Source organism: Vigna angularis, chromosome 3 (assembly GCF_016808095.1).
Source record: "Vigna angularis cultivar LongXiaoDou No.4 chromosome 3, ASM1680809v1, whole genome shotgun sequence".
NCBI lineage: Eukaryota > Viridiplantae > Streptophyta > Magnoliopsida > Fabales > Fabaceae > Vigna > Vigna angularis.
The window spans coordinates 14,292,173-14,320,079 of NC_068972.1; the positions used below are offsets into that span (position 1 = coordinate 14,292,173).

The window sequence follows — 27,907 nt, forward strand, 5'->3', positions numbered from 1 at the left end:
TTTAACCTTAGATATATTCAAACATATGTTTCAACAAAATTTTCAGTGATAATTTGTCCATTATTTTTTAATTAGAATATCTTTTTATCTATAAACCATCAGAAATTGGTAACACCTTTTGTCACTTAAGTAACAAGAACTGACAAAAAAAAAGGTAAGGCTGGAGGAAGAACTATCTAAAACAAGTTTATTGGGTTGTAGAAGTCATCTACCGAATGAATGAAAGCATCTCTGAATTTTCTATTTTGGATACTAAATGCTCATATTACAATTTTTGGCAGCTTCAATTACTAGCTTAGTTCCCACTTTTGAAAAGTTTCAATCTCTGTTAAATTTTTTGTTCTGTTAAATTTTTTGTCTTAATTGTATGTCAAATTTTGGAAATGTATTTCAATTAGGTTATTTTAAATAAAATTAATAACTGCATTAACATGCCACATGTCAATCTCTGATATGACACATGGTAAGACACTATCACGTATTAGTACCAAGTGTCATTATTTTTCAATTTAGTCTCTGTATATATTTCACTGATTTAATTTAGTTTTCATTTTTTTCAAAATAAAATAATATTATCTTCTTCCAAATTTAAACCAAATTTATTATTTTTATAAATATTATAATAATATTTTTATTAAGAATGACTTTTTAACATATTACATTATTATATATTATTAATTTATGTTTTGGTAATTCACTTTTCTTTTATAAGATTAAAACTAATTAAATATAAATATATTTTTTCTAAAAGTAAGTATTTAAAACTAACACATTACTTATCCATATATTTATAAGAATAAATGAATTAATAATATTTATACAAATGATAAATTTGATCTCTCTTAATTAAAACCAAATTTATTATTTATATAAATTTTATATTAATATTTATATTAAAAAAGTTAAAACTAAATTAAATCAAATAAACCTATATAAGAACTAAATTAAAATAAACATATATAAGAATTAAATTAAAATCATGACGCATATCATTAACACATTGAAATGTCCCATATCACATATAAACCTGACACATAGACAACAAAAAAGTTAAAAAGTAAAATAAAAATTAATAAAATAAAATAATCACATATTAGTTAATGTTATTAGTAACTTTTTTTAAAAGATTTTTTTCAAAAGTTAACCTACAATTTACATAAAAAGTTTAAGAAGAATTAACTCGAAATTTTTTAACTAAAATGAAGACTAACCGAGTAATTAAGAGCTTTTTTTGTTGTATGTGGACAAAATTAGAGGGTATGTCATTGTTAGGGAAACTGTTTACGGTGTTGGGCAAAAAAGTCAATCACCTCCTTGGGAAGATTTCCAGGACTCCACAGAGAAAAAAAATTGCTATTGCCAATTGAAGGATGCCATACACTTTTTGCCACTGGAAGTTGCACTTGACCAACTGGTGATTGATTTAAGCAGCGCATGCTTGACTTTCTTGAAGGTTTCAGGACGAGTCTTGCATGCGAAAAAGAATAGTTCTTCATCGGAAGTTAGCCTCATCATGCTATAGAATAGAAAACCATTGCACATCCCGTGCTGTGGTTGCAATCTTCCTTTTCCAAGCTCAGCGGATTCACAGTTTTCTTTCCTATTTTCCTAAATAATTGGGTTGTGGTTGTGCATATTTATAGAATTTCTCAACATGGATGCATCGTCCTCAGTCCTCCTCCCTCACTAACAGCATCAATCACTTAGGTGAGGTAAGACATCTCTGAGTACTATCCAAAGCAATTTTTGATAAATAGAGCTGCATTGGTTTCACCAGTAGTCCTTACATGAGCAGATCCCATCTCTGAAATGATGAAAGCGAGTGGCATCTCTAACAATAAATTGGCGATTAACAATCTTGCTAACCAACTTAATGAACAAATGGCAATGCACACACACTCGCAAGTTTTTCATGACAGTAATTTCTGTTCCACTCTTAGAATTCAACAAAGCAAATGCAATTGCCAGTTTTTCACTGTGCACCCCTGTACCAAGTAAGAGTTCTTCACTTCTTCCTTGACATTTCTCATCTGGTGGAAGAATCTCCTTCACAAGATTTTCCAATTTATCTAACATCCTATATATTTCCTTACTTCGAGGATGGCTCAGATCCCCCGAGTGAAAAAGGTGCATTTTTCCCTTATATTCTACATAGCTGTGTCCTGGATCCTTCCTAAGCTTTCTTTCCCTCATCATGACTCTAACTCTTAAAACCCCCTCTAAGTTGTTAGCATCAGTGTATATATTGGACAACAAAACATAGTAACCTATATTCATGGGTTCAAGCTCAACAACATGCTGAAAGGCCAACTCTGCTACCTTCACATTCTTATGAATCTTGCAAGCACCCAGAAGGGCACCCCAAACAGCACCATCAGGTTTCACCTTCATTGACATTATGAGATCCACAGCCTCCTCCAACCTACCTGCACGGCCTAATAGATCCACCACACAAGAGTAGTGCTCCGGACCAGGCTGCAAACCATACTTCATTTTCATGTCTTCAAAATACTCCAAACCCCTATCAGTTAACCCGGCATGGCTGCACGCCGAAAGAACACTCACAAATACCGTCTGATCCGGCCTAACACCTGACTTAACCATCTCATCAAAAAGCTCTATCGCAACCGTCCCCTGGCCATGGATCCCATACCCACCAATGATTGCCGTCCAGGAAACCAAACTCTTCTCCCCCGAGCAATCAAAAACCCTGCGCGCCTCAGTCAGGTTTCCACACCTAGCATACATATTCACAAGCGCATTCCTCAAAAACGGATTAGAATCAAAACCTAACCGCTTAATCTCGCGCTCCACCTCCCGACCAATTCCTTGTGCTCCAAGATTTGCACAAGCTGACAGAAGCCCCAGAAGAGTAACAGCATCAGCACTCACCCCACTCAACTTCATCTCATTATAAACCTCCAAAACAGTCCTAGCATGCCCGTTTTGCGCGTACCCAGAAATCATAGCATTCCAAGTAATCAAATCCCTGACAAACATTTCGTCAAACACTTGGCGTGCAACTTCAACCTCCCCGCATTTCACATACATAGTGACCAAACTATTCGCCACAGCCAAATCGGTCACAAACCCAAACCTAACAACACACCCATGAAGGCACGACCCAATTTTCAAATGGGTAGCCACGGAACAGCCAGAAACCAAACTCAACAGTGTAACAGCGTTAACACTAACGTTACCATTAACGTCCAAACTGTCCTCCTCCTCCCTCCGCATTTGACGAAACAACTTGACAGCCTCAAGAGGGTTGGAGTTGAAGGAATAGCCGGAGATCATTGCATTGTAGCAAATGGTGGGATTCGGCATTTCATCGAAAACCTTGCGCGCGTGGTGAGGGAGGGAGCATTTGGAGTAGGTATTGATGAGGGAGGAACGGGTATACGGGTCGGGTTTTGACCCGGTTCGGATGACATGTGCATGGAGCTGGGAAGCAGTGAGAGGGAGAGAGAGAAAGGCGCAAGATTTGAAAAGAAAGGGGAAAGTGAAGGTGTTGGGAAAGAATGAAGAACGGAGCATATGACGGTAAAGGGTTAGAGCTTCTCTGTACTGCCGTTGCTTCGATAGCTGCCGGAGCTGGTTGTTCCACGCCGTAGTTGGGTTGGTGTACGGGGAATAATCAGAGTCCCACATCGACATTAATTAAATAGTAGGCAGAGGGGAATCCTACGTAGAATGACAAACTCAAATGACAACCTACGAATTCAAACACCTGAGCCAATTCGTGTTTCATTTTTCTTTTCCAACAGCAACCATGATTATGTGAGCAGTGATCCAAAATAACAAAAAGGAGGCTTTCTCTTCTCTATTTTCTTGTTTGGCAGGAGGGACACGGTGAATGTTTTGGATAAGAGGCTAGAACCAAAATGCTGCCCAGGTGCCCAATTTTTTCTTAGAACAATAAAAAAAATAGAAAACTAATTATTATAATAATTATTAGTTTCTTATAATAACTAATAAAATACAAATTATTACTAAAACTATAAAAGAATGTATCCACAGAAATTAATTATAAATAAATCATTTTTATTAAATTTTATAATTCCATTTTTTTAGTCCTTAATTGACTTTAAAACATAGATATAAAAATGGTATTAATTATAAAAAAATGAAGAGAATTCATTTATTAATTGTATAGATTATGATAATAAAACAATAAAAAACTAATTATTATAATAATTAAAAAATACTAAAATTATAAAACAGGACTAACCAAAATGTGATAATATTGAATTAATTATAGTAAAATTTACACTAAAGAATATTATATATATATATATATATATATATTATTAAAAAAAATAATTGATATAATTTAAGTGATATATTAAAAGAAAATTACACATAATAAAAAATTTCATAAATTTATTATTCATAAATTCATTATTTTAAACTTTCAAAATTAATACTCTGTAATTTTTTTATATAACCAAATAATCAAATTTATTAAAATTTTTTAAAAAGTTTATATTAGTAAAATTAAAATATTTGTATATAATTATTTAAGACATGATAGAAGTTAATTGCATTCAAAAATAAATACGGGAATAGAAGTTAATTGCATTCAAAATAAATACGGGTGTTTCATCCGTACCTCAGATCCTTTCATCTTATACCTCCAAACTTTAATAAAATATCAATTTTGTCTCTGATTAAAAATGTCTATACTGGTGAAAGATTCTTAAACAGTTTTAATTCAGATGTAACACCCTGTACCTTCAATTTTTTGAAAAATTCCAATTTTAACCTAAATAAATATATTTTTAAAATTTATTAAAGTCACTGCATCCCTTTTAAAATCTGTGAATTTTGAAATACAATTCATAACTTTTGATTTAAAAATTTAATATTATTTAGTATAGGTTTTTATCTTAATAATTATTAAAATATAATTTATATTATAATAATTATACTAAAAAATAATTAAAATAAAAATAGAAATAATGAAAAAAATATACTAATATAAAATATGATTTAATATATTTAAATATATTTAAATATTAAATTAAATTAAATATTTATTAAAATTTAAATAAAAACAAAATTGTAAAATAATTTATTAATTGGATACCGTTAACATAATTTAATATATTTAAATATATTAAATCTGATTTTAAATTATTATTTTTATTTTTGTTTTATTTTTTTATTTTCATTATTATTACTCTTATTTTAATATTTTTATTTTAATTTTTTAATAAAACTATAATAAAAATATAAATCATATTTTAATAATTATTAAAATATTAAAATACTATAAATAATATTAAAGTTTTAAATTAAATTAAATAATTAATAAATTTTAAATAAAAAACAAAATTTAAAAATTTTGTTTATTGATGTCCGAAAAGTTTTTTAGAGGATTTTGATATCCCATAAAAAAAGTTTTTAAAATTTAATTTTTATTTAAAATTTAATAGTTATTTATTTTAATTTAATATTTTAATATAATTTAATTTATTAAATATATTAAATCAAATTTTAAATTAATATTATTAGATTACTATTTTTTTTATAAATTTTAAATTTTTTTAATATAACTATTATTATAATATGAATCATATTTTAATTATTATTAAAATATTAAAGTATATTAAATAATATTAGAATTTTAATTAAATTAAATAACAAAATTTAGAAAGAATTGTTTACCGGATTTGAATATCCAATAAACATTTTTTTTTAAATTTAATTTTTTATTTAAAATTTAATAGTTATTTAATTTAATTTAATATTTTAATATAATTTAATATATTAAACTATATTAAGTCAAATTTTAAATTAATATTATTAAGATTACTATTTTTTTATAATTTTAATTTTTTTTAATATAATTATTATTATAATATGAATCATATTTTAATTATTATTAAAATATTAAAGTATATTAAATAATTTTAGAATTTTAATTAAATTAAATAACAAAATTTAGAAAGAATTGTTTACCGGATTTGAATTCGATAAACATTTTTTTTAAAATTTAATTTTTATTTAAAATTTAATTTAATTTAATTTAATGTATTAAATCATATTTTATATTATGATTTTTTTGTTTTTTTATTTTCATTATTATTATTTTTATTTTTATTATCTTTATTTTGTGTTTTTTTAGTATAATTATTATAAAAATAGAAATTAGAAGGTGTATGGTGAGATGTTAGAAGAGGAGAGTTAGATGTGAGATCGTGCAAGATGCATAGTATAGAGTTATTTAAAGAAAAAAGAGAAAAATTGTAATGAAATATTTATTAAGGTTAAAAATAAAACTTTTTAAAAAATTGGAGGTGTAGAGTGTTGGGTGAATCACCCAATGAATATTTTTCTAAAATGAAAGCTGATGGATTGACTCAGACCCATAAAACTTTTTGTGAATATTTTAGATTCAGGAATTTTTTCAATAAAAGACTTTTTGACCATATGAGTCCAATCCATATAAATGGACCAAACAATACAAGGGGCCGAATTGACATGTATGTGTATTTGATTACAAATATTCTTTTTACAATCAATTTTATTGAGTTTGAAAAAATAATTTAAATAGTGAGGATATTTCTACACAAATTTGTTAAGAAAAAAAATATGGAGAACATGAATATCAGAAAATCAATCACATTAAATTAGTCCTCTAATATATTAGATATACATAACTTTACATGATTAAAAACTTTTAAACAAATAAATCATATTTTTATGCTATAATAAAAACTTATGATGAAATACATTTTATATATAATATTATTTTTAATTATTTATCATTTATTTTAAAAAATTTGAATTCAACTTAGATCAAAATTAGAATGACCAAGATATACTTTTAGTTTGATGTAATGCGTGAAATTCATATTTAAAAAGGAAAAGGCGAAAATATTAAAAATATTTACTTAAGATTGAGTAGAGTGAAAGTCTTGTTTTTTTAAGTTGCATATTATAATATAAAAGTTAAAAAAAAATATATTGATTACGTCCTTAAAATATAACTATTTTTCAAAAAAAAGTTTTAATTCGAAGCACTAATAATATATAACTTAAGTTTAACTTTTTCTTTTCTTTTCAGCGACGAAATTTTCTTTTAATCAACAGTTGAAGTGATATCTTAATCAAGATGATATTATCATAAATATCAATAATGATAGTAATTATATTTTGTTATCTTCTATAGTTTCATTTTTTTAAAATTTCATTAATTTCCAGCGCGCCGCTTTTGTACAAAGAAAGCAGTAGAGAGGAAAAAAACTAAATCAAAAAATACATTTTTTTATACCTTACTAACATATAATCATAATAAATCTTATGAATCATTTTTACAAAATTTTCATGATATTTTGTATTGATATATAAGTATATCATGCAAAAATAGTTCCATTAAATTTATCTAAGAGAAGACTGATGTATATATATTAACATTAGTGTTGTGTTTGTTTTTATCAATTCATTTTTTCATTTGTAAAAAGAGACACAAATACTGTAACAAAATCATCGTTAAATAATAATCAAATTTAGAAATAAAAACTATTTATTTATTATATTAACTAAATTAATAATTATTTTATAAATTAAAAAGTGTTGGTATGTAAAATAGTTCCTATTGAAAAATACTAGTTTGTGAATTAGGGTCAAATTGGTTTTTAATATTAGTTAAAATTTGTAGTTAATATTAGAGACTAATTTAAATTTTGATGCACAAATTAATTAATTTGTTAGAAGAGAAAGAAGACGAGCTTATTCTTTTTTTATTTAGGAATAATAAAAATATTTATGTAAACAGATATAAGAAGATAAAATTTGGTATATAAATGAATATATATTTCAAATGGGATGATGAGTAATCAATAACTTAATTTTTTTTTATAAATGAGTTAAGTGTAAATTGATTTACAAAAATTGAAGCATAAGGCTAGCAAGCTTGTATGTGTTTTCGTGTTTGAAATCTATATAATATAATAAAAGGGTTTGAATTTCAACGTGGAGTTCCCTTCGCTCAACGCTACACCTTATATCACAGCAATTCAAAATTCAGTTAAAAAAAGAAATAACCTTTGAGACTCTATGTACCATCTTTTTCAAAAGCCTTCATAGTACCCAAGTTACCATGTTAGCCCTCTAAAATGTCACGATACATATTATTCTTCCATAATTTTTGTCACCAAAGTCAATCTCTCAAAAAGACTTAATTCATTACTAAACTAATTTCTTAAAATCCTTTTTACGTCAAGCTATTTTATGCTAATTAATTATTATATAAGAATTTATGTACGGTAATACTTTAGAACTTTCAAGAACTAACCTTGGGTAATTTAAAACAGCATCTTGATGGGTGAATTTTATTAAAGAAAATAACCAAATAACGTGCCTATATAATTTTGAAAAATTATTTATGTTTTACCTATTTATTATGTGCTAGTCAACGCATCTTTAACGAAAGTAGCGAAACTGTATATGCATTTATAATAAACATGTCATGCATGCATGGCAGCCAGCCAGCAGATTTGACGGCAGGATCTGTGCAAAGTAATGAAGACCACGGCACAGACAATATAATATCACCAGTAAAAGTTCAAAATCCAGAGAGCCAGAGAGAGAGAGAGAGAGAGAGAGAGAGAGAGAAATACACAAAAAAGAAAAAAGCATACAGAATCAAAGAAGGAAGGCCAGAGAAATAATCAAATTAAAGAATGAAATTGTTTTATTTCCTTTGAATAAAAAAAAATATGGATGATATATTTCGTATACATTAATTCTGTAATATCTATATACATACATGGAGAACCTTTAATTGAATAACATGAATACGATAGAAGATGATCGCCTAAGTGGAGATGACGAGACATGTCTTTGAGAGTCTCATGAGATATAGCAGTATATAGCAGAAGATGGTGATGATGATCCAAACTAAGTAGCAACTTGTGGTAAGGTTGGCGGTGCAGGAGCAACGGTGGTTTCAAAAGTGCAGCGTCCATGGCTGCGGCCGGGAACGGTGGAACAGGGGTTTCTTTGGGAACCTTGGACGGGGCCTCTTTGTAGCGATTGTATTATTAGCTTATTCTGCTGCCACAGTAGTTGTTTCTCTTTCAACAGCCTAAATCCCCATGTCTGTTGCAGACTCAATACCAAAATTGCCGTGAACACCAACATCTTCGTGCAGCGTCCCATTGTAGCAAAAATGAAAAAACGAAAAGGGTTTCTGAAAAAGAAGAGAAGCTTTGAGACGGTGGAGCAACGAATGAATTTGATGATTATAGATATGGTATATATGCGTGTGTGTGTGTGTGTGAGGACACGACAAAGTGACTAGGTAGGTTAGGGTTTGTTGAATAATGTTTGGTTTGACCAAAACAAAAAAAACCCCGCGGTTTGGAGATTAAGAGAGTAAATTAGAAGGATGAAAAGGTGTTGATATTTTAATGATGTTGAAATAGCCCGAAATTTCCTTGCAATTTGCAAATGGCAAGTCGTAGTTGGCTAGTTGAATGAGTCCCCTGACCCGTAATTAAGGTTATTCACGTTCAACATCTCTACTTTTGCAGACACTTTTCGTTGTGTTTCTTGTTATCCCACTTTATCACGCTTCGTTCGAGTCTTCACCACTGACCCCACGACCATGACTATGTCAACCAGACCAGATAATTTTGTTTCCGCAATTAACCATGTAGAAAGTTATACGGTCCTGTGTCGTCTTTTATACTCTAACAAATTATCAATTTATATATCAACCAAATTTTATTCATGGAAAATAATTTGTCACCACATTCCGTTTCGTAGACAAACTTTATCCATAAATTATTGATTTTAATAACTAATGAAACTCTTCGTCGAAAAATTTACAATTTTCATACGTGAAATAGATATTAAAATTTTCATTTTAGATTTTGACTATATATTTCGCTAAAGAGTATGTTGATAATTATTTTTTATAAATTTATTAATAATTATTTTTTTTCAAATGATTGATAAATAATATTTTCAAAAACTCATAAATAATTGAATTTTTAATTTTTTTTAATATATCTGTCAATAAATACTCATTAGATTTGATAAAATATTCAATTTCTAATTTAAATTAGATATAACATTTTTTATCAAATTTGATGAGTATTATTATAAATTAATTGAAATAGATGAAAAAATAGAGATAATAACCGTGGTAAAAATAGTGACTGAAATCACAACAATATTAGTGAGAGCAACAATGATTAAAGGAGAAAGAGGATGTGACGATAACAACAATAACAATGATAAAAAAAGAACAGAAAAAAAAAAAAAACAAATTGTTATATTTATTGATAATCAAAATCTATTAACAAGTATTGATAAATTATTATTCACGTATTAACCATGAATAATTATCGACATATTTTGTTTTGGTTATCAAGAACTATTGATAAATTTTTATTATCTATTGGTAAAATTTTACCAATAACTTTTTACTATCAGTAACTTACCAATAATTTTAATTTATTAACTAATTTCTATTATCAATAGATTTTGTCTAGTAATTTTTTTGGTGTTACAGTCTATTATAATATTGTATTCTATGGTCGTTTATATGGGATTGAAACGAAACAAGATAAAACATGTGTATATTATACAATTCATATTTACTACAGTAATGATGGTTTTTCTTTTTTCATGACACACTTGCGGATCTAAAAATTTAATATATAACAATAGTTAACAGGTTCAAATATATATAAGATCAGGAGAAACGAAATAAAAAATTTAAATACATGATGATAATTTTAAACAAAGTAGTGTTTCAATCTTTTTCCTAGACCTACTTTGGTTTACTTTCAGAGTTACGAAAATGTCAATTATAATTAAAAATTGTACAAGATCAACCCTAAGCTAGTAAACTACTTAACTAAATCATTCATACTTATCAAAATTTTGACTATCCAAATTAATTAATTCTTTAAAACATCGTAACAGTAAATACTTTGTTTAGAGTCGAGAAAAAAGTCAACAGAATGTTTTAAAATAGAAGAAAATCATTCCGCGTGAGACTTTCTAATAAAAACAAACTATTTGAGAAAAATAAAGAAGTAAAACATGGGTTGAGAAAAGTCATGGTCAATTTCTTTTTGTTTTTTTTATTGTGAAATATTAACAACTACTCCGTTTTTATTGATTATTGCACAGTATGAACGGATATTTTCATTTTGAAATTCTTAAATAGTTAATCTAATTATTTAATAATCAAACAAATAATTCGAACTACTTACAACTTCTCAATAAGTTTTTGTAATTAAACAGAGATTACATATATATGAGCATTCGTCAAATTTATTGGAACTTAATTAGCGTAGGCCCGAGTAAATATTTTATAAGACTAGACTATATTACACATTTTTAAAATATAAATATCTGTTCAAAACTTTAATATAATAATGGATTAATACCAAAAGGAAAAAATCTAACGGCCTGCACACGATATATTACTATGACATTAAGAATTTAAAGACTGTTAAATAAAATTTGAAATGTTAATATATTACATACTACATTTATAAATGGATTATATTATTTTAATTCTTAAAATTTTGTTTTCTTTTAAATTAACTGGTGACATGATGATAATGTCTGAGTGAGTGTTAATCCATCTTTGGTTAAGGACTAATCATCATTGTTTTATGCTCATGCCGCCCCTAGCCTCCTAATTAAAGTGCATAATCGTAGTCTTAATATTTGCTTAAGAATATCCGAAGTTTTCAATATATTAGAAATGCTCGATCCCTGTTTAATAATCTTTTTTTATATTACATGAAAAATTAATTTAGTGATAAAATAAGTTAAAAGATTACAAGTCAGTTTATAAACTCTTCTAAGCAATTTTTGGATTCATTACTCTAAAACCACAAGGATTTCCCAGTTCTGGATCATTTATGCTAACAAAATGCTAACAAAGGCTTAAAAAAAATATTTTTTTAATAATTTAACAATAAATAGTAAATTCTATAACTATTGGTATTTAATAAATTGTGTTCTTCCATAGTTCCGATTTTCTCACTCATCGCTAATAATTTTAAGAAATTTTATAACGTCTCGGTATATGGTATATTATGTTCTTTAGTTTCTTTTCTATATATCACGAGGACACTCGTTAATTAATATTTTTAACACACTAAATATTAATTCAAACATTGAAACAAGTAAATGGTTCTTTTAAATCCTGATATTAAATATTACAATAGTGGGTTGAGCTAATCAGAAGACTAAAATAAGAATAGGATAGAATAAAAATTAGATAAATGTTAATCTTATTTGATGTTTTGTAAATATATAATTTAGCTTACTCACAACTTTATTATATTTGAAAGAAGTACTGAATAATCACGGGACGTATAATACGATAGCTGTACTGCTCTGTCAATAAACGAGTGGTAATTTTAATCATGGAATCCGTTTAAAAAGTGGAACTGACACACCTTACGGTGAATCACTTTTCGGTACCTTATCTGAAACAAGAAATTCAAACATATATCACTCAAACTTCAAGGTCCAATGATCTCACCGATCATGCTTAAGTACCATGTTACAATTAGCAGCAAAAAAAGAGTCAAATCACTCGTTTTTCGAAGTATTTGCCAATTTCTTTTGCAATACCTTGCTTGCTCAGTGTCGGTTCAAAGTTGTGAATCATATAACCAAAATATGGACCAAAACAACAGAATCTGTTCTCATTTATACGAGTGTGGTGGCACATTGTGCATCACAAACCAAATAAAATACAAGTTGTACATTTTAGCTCGTCATTTGCTTTCCAGCTGTTCAAATCTATTTCGAGGCACTGGCAGGGACTTATTTTCATAAGAGTAAATATCAATGTGAATACAAGACTTTTCAGCCATATTACATACTGATACTTTTCCTTCTTTCTTCCTGCATGTTAGCAATAGAAAATAGAAGATCTGTAGATTTAGGTAATAAAACATATAGCTCCAACGTTTCTCAACCTACTTATTGATATACCACACCTTCCATGTGACATCTTTTTCTACCAAAACTTTGTAGTTGACCAAAAATGAGGCTAAATTTATGGGGAAAACTAACTATTTTTTAAGTAGGATTCCCAGCCATGTTTTTCTAGTTTATCTCCTTTGCTCAAGACGGCTTCTTTTTGGTCCTCTTGATATTGACTCATCCTGCACAATATTATGAATTTTACTTCAATGAACAGATTTAACATCAGATTTACAGAAAGACAGAGGGAGAAGGGGAAACCTTGACAGAAGATTATCGTTGGCAACACCCAACATCCTCACTGCCAGCAATCCAGCGTTAGTTGCATTATTAACTGCAACAGTGGCAACTGGAACACCTCTTGGCATCTGCAAAACCAACAAATGTGTCAGCAAGAAAAGACCGTGGCGGTGTTTGATCCAATCTTTTTGACTTTGTAACTTCTATAGCAGCTGCACTTTTGAGCTTTTGCAAATTCTTTAAAAAAAAAAAATACGCGTTAGTTTTAGGAAATTCTTAAAGATTGTATTTAGCTCAAGTGCTCCTTTTGAGAAAAGGTACTAATAAAAGCCAAACACTATCTACATGTGTACGAATTAGCTTTAATAATTGCAAAAAGTCACAGCCGGTGTAATTTCTCAAGTCCTACACTAATTGGTGGTCACTGGTACGGAACCGACTACCTAGAAGAGAGGATAAATCTGACATAATACTGTAATGAAAAATTATTCCACTTGTTTGGTTAAACCATATCTGGTGTTACTCGCAGGGATAAGGCAAAAAGCGAGCCAAGTCCAGCTCCAATGCTGAACCAAAAAATTGATAGGAGAATGTGACAAGAAATGTGAGTGTGTACAGAACACATTCAACAGTCCCAACCATTATTCACGAACAATACTTAATATTAAAAAATACAAGAATCCTTAGCAATAAAACCAAATAACAAGGAAAAGACTTCATTTAGGAAAGATTTCAGTCAATATTTATCTTCCGCTTGTGAAAAAAGAACCAACAATACCAAATCAAAAATCATATTACATATTATTAACTTGTCACTGGAAAGGCAGCCCAAGAAAACAGCACAGAATTATGTTTAGCATGCAAAATTGGTAAGCATTGATATATATATACACACACACACACACACAATGGAAAAAAATACCTGGACAATTGACAAGAGTGAATCGAGTCCGTCCAAGGTAGAAGCACGCACAGGAACGCCAACAACAGGCAAGGGAGTGAGGGCAGCAACCATACCTGAGATTTGAAGCTTACTTAATGCCAATAGACAACTCATCTTTAAGACAATTATATAGAGCAAAATTCAAATGATTTACCAGGCAAGTGAGCTGCACCACCAGCACCAGCAATAATGACTTGTATGCCTCGTTCATGAGCAGATGAGGCATAAGAAAACATCAATTCTGGAGTCCTGTGTGCTGAAACTATTCGTACCTGAAATTTGACACGCATATTTATATTTAAGAATAAAAATTTCATACACAACCGTTAGAAATATAAAATATCTTCAGATATGGCCCAGGCTTTTTCCCAGATGGACTAACTCTAGCCTTTTACCAGATGGATTGGTCTCAGCATTTCCGGAGCACAATGGCTCCAACATTTCCTATGCACAATGGCAACAATTTTTTCCCAATGCATATAGTAAAAGTCAGGTCATTGCCCCTAGAAAAGTGGAGGTCAATGCATCCACTGGGAAGGTGGTTAACATAGAGTGTATATACGGATAAGTGGTGAACAGCAAGTACAAATAAAATGGCAAACCAAATTAAAAGCAATGAAAAGTGACAACCGTGCTGAAAATAAGAGACAATAGAAGATGTGATGATTAGAGTTCCACTCTTTTTGTTTTAGGGAACTCTAGTAAAATAGCGGTAATACATGTCACATAAAATGGTTCCACTCTAATATCATGTTGAAAGAAGAAAAAAAATAGATGGAATGAATACAGAAAAAACAGTGTATGTACTACGCAACAGAGTTGATTTTGATAATCATACTAGGATATTTATTCCTATACACATGACATGATATGCCTATAAATCATAAAAAATCTGATTCTAATAAGATATTTCTATAAGTTTAAATATCCCAATTAAATAAGGAAATAAATAAAAAATATAAAAGAAGAATAAATCTTAGACATCATATAAGATACTTTAAATATTCTAAGATATATCTGAAGGTATTTTATATTTCTCAAAAGAAAACAACAACCCCCTCAGGGAAATTAGAACAATTATACCTCATGAGGCACACCAAACATCTCCAAGATTTCAGCAGCACTTTTCATAACAGGCAGATCCGAATCAGAACCCATTATGATCCCCACACGTGGAGCAACTACAATTATCAAACAAAACAAAGCAATAATATAAGAACAAAATTCTAACTTCAACCTCTCAAATACAGTGCTCCTTTTCAGTTTCCTTAATTATAAGAGAATGGTTTGAGGTAGTTTTCTAATATTTGTCAGAGAGTGGATAGAAAAACACAGGAGGGATGACTGAAAGCAATACTACAGGTACAATTTGTCATTTCAATAATCTTATTTTATTCTCCACATTCATTAAATACGAACAATGTTCTGAGTAAAATATGAGGAAGAAACAAATCATTTGTCTTGCCAGAGTCATAACAAGATGGCATATTATTATAAGGTAATAATACACATAATAATAGAGTTCTCCCAATAGGAAAGAAAATTCAACAAGAAAAATGTCCGGATACTAAATTCAACAAGAAAAATGTTAAATCAAAATAGTTTGTTATATCTGTTTTTTTCTCTGTTTTCTCACTCAAAACTCTAATACATTGACTATGAAAACCATCATCATAGGTCTAGCAACAAAAATAAAGTGGAATAAGGAAAGTATTTGTCACTAACCAGCAGTCTTATCATGTAAGCCTTTCCCTTCCAGCAGTATTGCAAGATTGCTTTCAATATTGTTAAGGGAGGACCCAACAATAGTTATATGGCCCATCTTCCGTTGCTTTCTCATTTCTGAAAAATCGTCATTATGGTGTTATTTAGTGATGAAACAGCAAGAGTGAAGTGGTCAAACTTAAAATTACTGCTTAACAAGAAGTTTACCTGGCTTATCATACCAATGAACAGAAGCACCAGGGATGGCCATTGCCCTTTTCATCAATTGATGTGCTAATTGAAAACCAAGTTCCCCCTAAAATTATTTAGTAAACTTAATGGTCAAGTGTCACGGTAAGTGAATGGAATAATATAATAATAATAATAATTATTATTATTATATTTAAACCCAGACAAATATAATAGCATCACTTCAACCTGGATGGGAGAAAAAACAGACTTTATTTCATATATATGAAAGAATATAAAATGGAGAGATACTCCATGTTAAAAGTACCTCTTCTTCACCTAATATGTTGTACATGATAGCAGCTGGAGTTTTCATTGATGGATCACCAAGAGGAAGACCAACAACAGCCCGCAAATGTTGCTCATATTGCGAGGTATGGCAAGATTCTATTGTGTGATGCCCACTATTGTGAGGTCTAGGAGCTACTTCATTTAATAAAATCTGTGAAAAAACATGGACATGATCACCAACATCGAATCGACAAACAAATATAAGTATTTGTAGCAGAAGAAAATTAGTAGTAAAAAGAAGTCAACATAGCAATGAAGAAAAAACATTGAGGCATGTCCAAAGTTGATGAGAAAAGTAACAACCTCTCCATCCTTAGTCAAAAACAATTCAACTGCAAACACACCGGCACCTTCCAGGGACTTAACAGCATTGAAAGCAACTTCAGTGGCAAGCTCCCTCGTCTTCCATTTTACATTAGCCGGAGCCTTAACTATGTGACATATATTGTCCCTAGAACCAAACATATATATTTTATTAGATATATAAGGAAGCTGAAACAGTACATTGCAAATCAGGTTATTGAGATTATAGCCACCCAGGCTTTTAATTTAATCTGTGGGAAATCTTGATTTAAAATCTTTCATAACAAAAAAATGAACGTGTACTGCAAGTTACCTGTGAATAGTTTCAACAACAGGATAACATGAAATTGAATTGTCTCTTCCTCTTGCCACAATAACCGCTAGTTCCTGCCAATATTTTAGGAGAAAAATGTGTAAGAAGGTCAACAAAACTTATAAATAACATGACAATATAGCAAAATTTTAAGAAATAAAAAACTATTGTGGGTTGAAAGGCATGACAAGTAAATTGCATGAAAGCACCATGAAGTACAATAACTTAATTCTTTCAAAGGAAGGATATATAAGAGAAAAAGAATTTCGTAAGTGAAGTGAGCATTGTATGGCCTTGGAATGAGTTACATCACGAAATAATTCACATCCATGCAAGGCAAACTGTTATTATTAGGGGGAAAATAAAGTTATTGTTTGATTGACAACCATGAGGAAAAATTGAGACAACCTTTCAGATGAGAACTTAACAAATTGACCACTATATATATATATATATATATATATATATATATATATATATATATATATATATATATATAACTCTCGGATATTCTTGGTTTAGCACTAGTAATATCACCTTTCACCATACAATTATTGAATCATAGATTGAATAATCACTATGATCAGCAAAAAAAAAAGGACACTGACCTTGACAAAAGGTGCCCATTTTTCAGCATATAAACCACGATCAAATCCTCCTAGAGCTGCAAAGTTGGGGGTGTGGGGGCAGGCAGGTTAAAGAAGAAAGTAAAAGGTATAAATTCAAAGATGTTCTTCTTATTTTGGCTAATGAGGGGCAAACGAGTTTTTCAAGTTTTTCCCTTCCCAAGAAAATAAAAGAAAAAACACAGTTGTCAAAGACCTACTTACCATCCACAGCAGAAGAAAGCTCCTCTTCACTTTTAGCAACAAAATTTCCTCGCCCATCATAAGCTAGCCTCCTACTCTTAATCATAAGAGGATATCCAAAGAGTTTCCCAACTTTCTTAGCACCTTCAAGATCATCTATCTGTTCAAAAGATATTATTAATTTATCTTCAATTAATATCCTAAAGATGAATTTTCAAATACTATTTTAACTCAGATAAATGGTACAGACCTTCATAAATTCAGGAAGTGGAATCCCATGCTGGGAGAAGTGAACCTTTTGCTGATACTTATCCTATAACATGTTAAATAATCTTGTCAAGGAAACCATTCAGATAACATTACTCTTACCTTTACAATTATTGAAATTACCAAGTTTGTGAAAAAGTGAATATTATCCTACTACAATGGAACTAACCACTTGTTAATTTTCTTAATTAGTACTACACACAAAATCCAGAAAAATAAAAAATAATCACCTGAATAATTCTGACTGTAGAGGCTTTGGGCTGGCAGTCAACTCCCTGTTTCTCAAGTTTTTCCAATGTATCAACATCAACATGTTCAATTTCAACGGTCAATACTCCACATCTGAAAATCATACTTTCCAATAAGTGACATAGAAAATGACAAATACAAAATATCAATTACACAAAAAAATTTGAACCTCTTGGCAAATTCTTCCACTTTAGTGCTTTCATCAAAGCTTCCAACCATATGATGATAAGAGAGAGAACTAGCAGGGCAATTTTCTTGCGGATCCAAAACCATGACTTTAATGGCCATCTGGGAAGCAGCTTGACACATCATTCGACCAAGTTGCCCACCTCCCAGAACCCCAACAACCACTTCAGATAGTCCATGAACAGGAGGTTCGTCATTCCTATAAACATCAATACCAAATTTTGGGCTTTTCATGTCATTTTCAGTTTCAGAAACTTCTAAAGAATTTTACATTTATCTGCCAAAGTCAAAGAAAGCTGAAAAACAGATCAAAGCCCATACAATCAGAAAACAACCCCTGTTTATTTAAAATGCAAAATTTAACCTTAGAGAAGCATCATTATCATCCAATGATGTCGCTTGACAGGCGAGATCCGGCTGGTGACACTGTTTTAGCTTTATAGAAGGAGATTGCTCCATGTGGAAACCAAGTGACGAGGTTGTCTTAATGGAGGGACTAGAGAGTCTGAAGGCAAAAGCTGAGATGGTGGAGTGGCCTGACAACACTATGCGTGCACTGTGAAGCATATTCAAACCTTGGTTTTTGCAACAAAAACTTCCCTTGTTTCTTTGAGAGGCAAAGCTGAAAAGGGGTTCCTTCCAAAATAATATTGTAATAATCAAATAAATTCTCTTTGTAACAACATAACAGGATACATTTGCTATTGTCTAAAATGATAGTAGGTATAGAAGACAAAACACTATTTTCTATCACAAAGAGCTTATACAAAAGTAAACGCATATAATTATAAATTTCCTGTTTGAGACTAAAGTACATTTAAGATTTATTAACGGAGTCTGCTTCTATGACGTAAATAAGAAGGCTGATGCTAAGCAATGGCTCTAGGAATATAAACACAGAAGAGGTGGGGAGAGGGGAACAGTATAACTGATTGGAGTGAAGAACGTTACTTGCTATTGTTAACTCAAGAACTGCATTAATTGTATCTGCAAACAAGAGTGGAAGGCTTCTAAACTTTGTTAATAAGACCTGCAAATAAACAGCAACATTATAATTAAAAAAAAAAAGTAGCAACAGCTCCAAATATGTACCCCAAAAAGAAGGAATATAAGACAATGCAAGCTTCCATCTTATATGACTACATATTAGAGCAATGAATTCAAGCTGCGTGTTGCAGGAATCATATAAGCCCCATAAATACTAAGACATATCACTCTCCAAGTAAAACCATGCCATTTACCGATGAGCTTAGGTAGGGACTACCAACTCGATCATCCAATTTCATGTTGTGATAGGTTCCTTATAGTTTATATACAATAAAAATATAGGAAACGACACTTCGTTTTGTGAGTACACCAAGAACAAAAATTAAACAGGTACCAATAGTGATTTGGCATTTAGTTCTTTTAAAGATGAGAAAGTGTACTACAGAAGAAAAGCGAAATTCCAAATTTTGAGAATTATGATAAAATCAGACGCATAGGCAACAAACTCTGAAGATAGTTACAATCTCAAACGTTGCGATTATTGATAAATTTTATGGTCCATAGTACACTCTATTGAACTGACTTATATGAGGCAAATCAAAAGTAAAAACCAGTTTCTCACTCTCCAGCGTACATTTTCCAATAAATTATTACTAGATAAACTTCCTAAATCTAAACTAACAATGGTACCACTGTAATCTGTCAGACCCATAATGCCCCTGATACTGAAATTATCTCAAACTGAAGCAACCCACCCCAGTCCTACCTCTTTTGAAACTTTCTAGAATAGAGCTGCTCCTGTGAAGAAAAAGCAGTAAAGAGAGAACACAAGAACACTAGAGCTCATCCACTCACATGACGACGGACAGAAAAGCAAGGAAGAATAGTGGTTTTATTAATCAACAAGATTTTATTCAAACCTTAGTCTTTACCTCAACCACCTTCCTAGTCCTTGTATCTTGGCTTAATGTGACTTTTTCATATGCATATAAATAAACACAAACCAAAACCCATTTTGGCTTAGGAAAAAAAAACTAAATAGGGGTTCCTTCGAAAAAAAGATAAGGGCATTTTGATAACTGCTTTTAAAATAAATAAAAAATTAAAATGCTTTAGACGAAAAGGTAAAGCCGGACAGAATCCCCGGCGATACAGAGAATTTCAAGTAGACCTACCTGCAGGGGCACCGGTCGGCGATTAGGGTCACGCGCATAGCGTGGGAGGGGTGGTTTTGGTCGAGACGACACCGTTTTGGTGATCAAGTACCTAATCACAAGGCGCCGTGTTGCAATACAATTGGAGTTTAATTTATTGCCACTATCTGGAAATTTTCATTTTGTAAAAACACAAAGAACAATACCAGTGACTCAGCTTGTAAAAAAGAAATTCCCAAATCCAAGAAACGAAAAGATTTGAACTTTTAGAATAAGAATAAGAATAACAGTTGGTGTGTGGCTGAAGTTGAGCTTAGCGAAATGAAGGATTCCGTCCCTTCCCGCCCAGCTTTCGCTAAACAACATCACTGCAGTGATAGCTCTTAGCTGTGTTCATTTGTTTCGTTGTATTTTTAAAATATTAAATCTTGTTATTTAATTATTTAACTTCCCTGTTTTGTTAAAAATATTCGGAAAGCATTGACATTCACGTCTTCTTTTAGTATTTTATTTTAATCTTTTTTTCTGATTGATACGTTTACAATTTTGTAAATTTAAGAAAACTGGTGTTTTAGATTGTGGAATAAAGAGGGTAAATATTTTGAATATATAAATTATATTATTAAAATTCAAGGTTGTTTAGCCATATTTATATTCTTCTTCCCTTTTCTTTCTCGACCTATTCTTTGTTGTCACCTATAATATTTCCTCATGCTTTTGTGTTTCTCTTAGGTTTTGAGTTCAGTGTTGGCAATTGATTCTGTCTACTGAAGAAGCTTAGGGGGTCAATCAGTTTTCAGTTCACAATCATGAATAATAAATCTATTTTTTATTTAAACTATATAAAATAAATGAATAATAAATACGAACTTAACGATGAACCTTTGAAGCATAATTTTTTTTTTCAATAATGTGAAGAATTTATTTGACATTGGAGTAAATCTCTTAAAAGATTTTGATAATTGTTTTCTTCTAAAGGAATGGATAAATTTTTTATGCTCCTCTGACGTAGGAAAAGGATAAGAGAATGATAAATGTGTATTGAAAATGAAACTTACGGATTAAATTTCGTCTTGAAGAACCTGAAAATATGAATTAGAAAGTAACAGGGTATTAAAGTGAAACCAGAAACTTTGTATTTAAAAATCTATTTTCAGACATTTTGGTTCATTAACCCAATTCCATTTTCTCTCTAAAAACTCAGTTCTTCTTTTTTCTCTGCCTTCTATCTACCACAACTTTGTCTTTTCTCTTCCATTTCTCCTTACTGAGCCACTGGATTTCTGTTTAGGTGGTGCTCAAACGTCCGCGACGTAGAGAGCTTCACAACCATCCGATTCGTTTTGGGTTCTAAGCTGGTAAGTTCCTCCACGCAACCTCTTCTCTGTCCTTGAACTAGCACATAAAATCTCAATTAGTTGCATGTGTCTTGTGCTTTCATCTTCTTCAATTTTCCACCACATTCTAGCTCTAAGAGTTGTTTCTGTCACCAATGTGGTGTTCTGTAGGGTTTTGTTGAGTTCTCACAACTCAAGGTACGGTTGAAGTGTTTTTGTGAGCTGGTCAGTTCAACTATAAGGTAAGGGGAGCTAGGTTTTCTTAAAATTTATTATTATGAAATGTGTAAATGTGCTGATCTTTGTGTGACTATGCTGTTTGGGTTGAAATTATGTTTTTTTGAGATTTGTTGTATGAACTGAACTGTATGCTGGAAATTTGTGACTGTAGATTTGATTGGGCTGAGGTGATATTTGAGATTTGATATGTTTGATGTATGTATTTTGTTGAAGGGGTGATCAAGTGGAAGGTAAGGTAAGTATGCACTGTTTTGAGTAAATTGGTAGTGGTTTAGTTCAATTTAGGGGAAGTGAGGTGGTGGATTTGGGAAGTAGGGGTTATGGGCACATTTGGGCTGTTGGGACATCTTAGGCAAGTCATTTGTGACTTGTTAGGATCATAAAACTGGACTAGAACATGTTAAAAGTGGTAAAATCAAAATTGGGTCTTTAAGTGTTGGAAATTGATGTTTCAAAAGATAAAACTTGATCTTAATCACTTTAGATTAGTAAAGAGAGAGTTAGGATCATCTAGGCAACTTTAATTAAGCTTAATGCACGAATTGGGGGTGTTAGAAGTTGATAAAAAGGGCCTAGAATTGGTAAAGTGTGTGTGAGTTGCATAATTCTGCAGAATTTGCGTTCTGCAGATTATGCAGACTCGCTATGCGAGTTGTCTCGCATAGCGAGACCCTGTAGAGGGTGCTCACTGTCTTAGTCATTCGCTATGCGAGCTGGTGCGCTGTGCGAATGACCAGAGGGTGTTGCTCTCTGTTTGTGGATTCGCCTACCGAATCCTGTCGCTATGCGACTGGTGGTGGTCTGGAACCACTGCCATTTTAATTCGAAGAGCGAGATGGGCGCAAAGCAAGAGGGTTTGGGAGTGTGCTCTCTGTCTGAGCTTTCGCATAGTTACCTTGGTGCGCTGTGCGAGAGACCTGAGGCCTGTAGCCTCAGCGAGTTAATTCGCATAGCGAATTAAGTGGGTGCGCTGTGCGAGGGACATGAGGTACAACGAGTTAATTCGCCTTGCGAGTGAGGGTGCGCTGTGCGAATCCTTTGAGTCCAGTCTTCTCTTTTGCTCTCTTTTTGGTCGAATTAAGTGTGTGGAATGTTTGGAATGCATAGTATGATGGTGGTAATGTGATTATATTAAAAGTATGCGAGTGTATGAAACATGTTTGGTGATTGAAAGTATGTGGTTTCAAAAGTATGGTTGATGGACATAATTCCATGGACCTCAAAGGAGGTTACATGGTGGTGCCCTATATTATTGGACGTAATTCCATGATCTTCAAGGAGAAGATTCATGGTGGTGCCCTTAGTGTTTAGAATGATTTGCATGGTAGCTCAGTCTTGGGGGTTATCCTGAAACTACAATGGTCAAGCATTCTCAAGTAGAGAGGATTGAATCATGTCGTGAGTAGTAGTAGGAGGTCCTAGCTTGGGTGCTTCCAGTATGGCCCAAGGTGAGTGATAACAGACTAACCTCGTGAGTGTGGTAGGGTGAAACCCATTGGCAATAGCTTTGCAAAGCAGTAGAGGCCACCACGAGTGCATGACCCGCCATAACTCGACAATCATTCTAAGTCCGGACGAGTCAAGTTTATAGTGCAACAAGTCGTGTTTGTATAGTCTAGTATATCTGTCTTTATTTGCATATTGTATGTGAATGTTATAACATGATTTTTCCATCTAGCTCACCCTTGCTTCTGTGTTGTGTTTTGCTTGGGTATGTTTTTCTTTTGCAATGATCATCCACTTGGATGTGAGCAGAGGTGGATGAGGTGCCTCTTGAGCAGGCTTTGGAGGAAGATGATGCTGCATCTTAGTCTAGCTAGGACTCCTAGTTATTCTATTGTTTTGAAATACTCTCTTAAGTAGTAAATTTTTAAATTATGGCTCATTTTGGGATGACTGTAACTTTATTACTTTACTTAGAGTCTACTTCTAACTGTTCTCTTATATTAAAATGTTGACTTACTATATTATATGTTTCTGTATAATCTAGGATATTACACTTGCAGTCAGCGTGACTATTGTTGAGGTAGGATTGAGTTTCAAATAAAGAAAATTTCTCCAACATTCAAAATAATAAGAATTTCAATCAGTAAGTAATAAATTATATAGAACTAATTATGAGATTAATATACTCTTTTATGATATTATATATATTTATAATTTCTTAGGATTGTGAATAATTGTCATTGATGAGTTGTTCTATTGTGAATGGATTATAATTATATCGTACTATAGTGAAATGTCAGTTTACTATTGTATGATAATAAAATATAATAAACTTCTTGTTATTATTATTATAAATATAAATATTTTTTATAAATTTTATTGTTAATAGTTGTAATCTATTTTATATTTAACTTTTTAATTAAAAATATGGTTAAGTTTAACAAAAGAAAATTATTCTTTATATATATATATATATATATATATAGAGAGAGAGAGAGAGAGAGAGAGAGAGAGAATATATAATGTCAAGTATTTATCAAATATTATTTTTCTTTTATTCTGAGATGATGATCATATTTGGATCTTATCTACAGTTTTAGAATCTCGATAAATATATATCGAATAAGTAAAATAACATTTAAAAGATAGCTAATTTTTAAATCAAAATAAATATTTTAACAATAATTATTATCTTTTGTTGTTAATAAATATTATGATATAAGATTATTGTATATTTTATAAGATCAATACGAATAATTATAAAGTATATATTCTTTTGATATTACTATTTATAAGATCAGTTATTGAATTATGTTCTTATGAAAATAATATTTATTTCAATTATATAATAACAATATACAAAATAATAATAATAATAATAATAGTTAATTTAAAAGATATTATATGATCTCATATTTAGATATTATTCTACTCTCAACATTGGAAATATATATGAATAAGTAGTACAACATTTAAAAGAAAGCTAATTTCCAAATTAAAATAAATATCTTAACAACAGTTATTATCTTTTGTGGTTAATAAAGGTTATGATGTAAGATAATTATATATTTTATTTTTAAATAATAATATTTGTTATTTATTAACAACTCAGCAAGAAGTTACAATAAAATTTGTAATAAAATTTATTGTTATTATTATTTTTACTAATAAATTAATAAAAATGTAATATATATATATATATATATATATATATATATATATATATATATATATATATATATATATATATATATATATATATATTATGCCAATTCTTCAAATAATTTTTTATATTAATTATTTTTGTGTATGCAAATATAAAAGTGTGTCATTCAAAATTAACCATTTATATTATCACATGATATTTACTTACCGGAATTTTGAGCCCGAATTTGTAAACTGGTGACAGAAATTTTGAGTGTTGTAGACGGATGACATAATTATAGTTGTGCCTTGAGTAATCTTGATAATTTGAATTATATTTCTTTCTACTTAAGGTTATTGCTGCTCGTAAGTAAGGAAGATCACAAAAACTATTTGACATCCAATTCACAAAGAAAGTTTAGGATTGAGTAATTATGAAACGAGTATCTTTATATATTACTATTTCTATTTATAAAATCAATACGAGTCATGTACTTCGTTTTGAAAATAATATCTACCTCGATTATATAATTACAATATACGAAATAATAATAATACTAATTAATTTAAAAGATAATATATAATCTCATATTTGGAACTTATTCCACAACTTTGGTCTCTCAATATTGTAAATATATATCCAATAAGTGCAACAACATTTAAAAGAGAGCTGATTTTCAAATTAAAATAAATATCGTAACAATATTTCTTATTTTTTGTTGCTAATAAAGATTATGATATAAAATCATTATATATTTTATTTTTAAATAGCAATGTTTGTTATCTATTAACAACTTAGCTAGAAGTTACAATAAAATTTTATTAGTCTGTGGCCCAAATGATACAAACAGTGGGAGCGGCCCAAAAGCTCATGGCCCATAACTCTGATAAATCTATCAGAGGGAAAATCAACTCTGCAAACGTGGCAGAGGCTGTCCGCGTGAGGAAGAGAGAGAACTGAGAATCCAGAGGCTTCTTCCCTGGATGCCGGAAATGGAGGTGGCGGCACGGCGGTACGGCAGCCTCAGACGACCAGAGTTCAGAAGAGAAAAATGGAGAGAATGAAGAGACGGGTAAGTAAAACCCAACCTTTCTCAGTTTCTGTAAATTGCTTATAATCTCTGTTTTTCATTACATTGCAAAGACGTAAAGAAGAGCTCTATTTATAGAGCTCTTGAAAACAGAAAACAGTTAAAGTAATAACAGAAAAACTAAACCTAAGATTCTAATGGACGTACGGTTCATATTTCAATAAAAGGAATCAAAAATAGTTTGATTCTTAACAGCCTCCCCTCAAACTGGACGGTGTATGGTCACCAGTCCAAGTTTGGGAATAATGGATTTGAACTTGACGCGGTGAGGGAATTTGGTGAAGATATCAGCAAGTTGCTCATCGGATCGCACGGGAAGAAGGGTGAGGAGGCGTTCTTGAATTTTTTCACGAACAACATGGCAATCAAGCTCAATATGCTTGGTGCGTTCGTGAAAGCTCTGGTTGTGAGCTATATGTCTCGCGGATTTGTTGTCACAGTATAAAGCAGGGATCCCTGATGCTTCAATTTTGAGATCCTGTAAGAGATAGCAAAGCCACTGTATTTCGCATACAGTGGCTGCAAGTGCCCTGTATTCAGCTTCAGTTGAAGATCTGGAAACAGTCTTCTGCTTCTTAGATTTCCAAGAAATGAGGGAGGATCCTAGGAAGATACAGAAACCTGTTGTGGACCTTCTGGTGTTGGGGCAAGTAGCCCAGTCAGAGTCACTGAAAGCTTTCAGTTGTATAGTAGAGTCAGCAGCAAAAAATAACCCTTCAGAGGGCTTAGATTTAATGTACCTGAGAATGTGTTGAATGGCACGATAATGGTAATCAGTGGGTGACTGCATGAACTGACTGAGTAGATTAATAGGAAAACATAAGTCAGGTCTAGTGTTTGTGAGATAGAGTAACTTCCCTATTAGCCTTCTATAGGGACCTGGGTCATCTAGGTAGCTGTCCATCTTGTATAAGGAGGTTGTATCACTTAAGAAAGGAGTGGAGGAAGGCTTGCATCCCAACATTCCTGTCTCTTCCAGTATGTCCAAAGCATACTTCCTTTGGCACAAATGAATGCCTTTCTTTGATCTGGCCACTTCTAATCCCAAAAAATATTTGAGCTCCCCAAGATTCTTTATTCTGAATTTCTTGTGTAGGAGTTCCTTTATGGAGCTGATTTCCATCATAGAATTACCTGTCAAAACAATGTCATCCACATATACAAGTAGGGCAGTGAAACCAGTAGGAGTTGTTTTTGTAAATAATGAGTGATCGGACCTAGATTGAGTGTAGTTCACAGATATTAGGAATGAAGACAGTTTTTCAAACCACTGCCTACTGGCTTGTTTTAAGCCATATAGAGATTTCGTTAGTTTGCAAACCTGCCCTTTATTATAGTTAGTCAAACCTGGAGGGGGCTCCATATATACTTCCTCATTGAGATCTCCATGTAGGAAGGCATTGTCCACATCTAGTTGATGAAGAAACCAATTGTTTGAGGCAGCTAGAGCAATGAGGAGTCTAGCTGTGGTGAGTTTTG

The 27,907-nt window shown here is 31.1% G+C and overlaps 2 protein-coding genes across 7 annotated transcripts; both read right to left on the reverse strand.

The window, feature by feature from the left end:
• Positions 1–1,030: 1,030 nt before the first annotated feature.
• On the reverse strand, positions 1,031–3,857 carry LOC108323091 (putative pentatricopeptide repeat-containing protein At3g11460, mitochondrial). The gene has a single exon (XM_017555435.2). It carries the CDS (start codon positions 3,655–3,657, stop codon positions 1,771–1,773), a length of 1,887 nt encoding a protein of 628 aa, XP_017410924.1. The 5' UTR covers positions 3,658–3,857; the 3' UTR covers positions 1,031–1,770.
• An 8,810-nt stretch (positions 3,858–12,667) lies between these two features.
• On the reverse strand, positions 12,668–21,072 carry LOC108323122 (phosphoribosylaminoimidazole carboxylase, chloroplastic). Of its 6 annotated transcripts, none has more exons than XM_052874173.1 (19): positions 20,959–21,072; positions 20,692–20,837; positions 19,481–19,559; positions 18,894–19,165; positions 18,513–18,728; positions 18,325–18,436; positions 18,078–18,140; positions 17,849–17,987; positions 17,627–17,682; positions 17,019–17,092; positions 16,706–16,853; positions 16,380–16,553; positions 16,091–16,178; positions 15,884–16,000; positions 15,242–15,339; positions 14,313–14,430; positions 14,138–14,232; positions 13,237–13,343; positions 12,668–13,157 (listed from the first exon to the last, which is right to left on the reverse strand). In XM_052874173.1, the coding sequence occupies exons 4-19, from the start codon at positions 19,094–19,096 to the stop codon at positions 13,061–13,063; spliced, it is 1,905 nt and encodes a 634-aa protein (XP_052730133.1). In that variant the 5' UTR covers positions 19,097–19,165; positions 19,481–19,559; positions 20,692–20,837; positions 20,959–21,072; the 3' UTR covers positions 12,668–13,060. The 6 variants fall into 6 exon arrangements, with proteins under 6 accessions (XP_052730133.1, XP_017410963.1, XP_017410964.1 ...); XM_017555474.2 differs by having other exon boundaries at positions 20,692–20,782; positions 20,877–21,067; XM_017555475.2 differs by having other exon boundaries at positions 18,894–19,151; positions 20,692–21,068.
• Positions 21,073–27,907: the final 6,835 nt, after the last annotated feature.

Coding starts and splice junctions, on each gene's coding strand:
- LOC108323122 (XM_052874173.1), bottom strand. CDS start 19,096: ATGCTTCACAGTGCACGCATAGTGTTGTCAGGCCACTCCACCATCTCA. Junction 18,437..18,512: donor GTGGAAGAATTTGCCAAGAG/GTTCAAATTTTT, acceptor TATGATTTTCAG/ATGTGGAGTATTGACCGTTG. Junction 15,340..15,883: donor CTTACATGATAAGACTGCTG/GTTAGTGACAAA, acceptor TGATAATTGTAG/TTGCTCCACGTGTGGGGATC.
- LOC108323091 (XM_017555435.2), bottom strand. CDS start 3,657: ATGTCGATGTGGGACTCTGATTATTCCCCGTACACCAACCCAACTACG.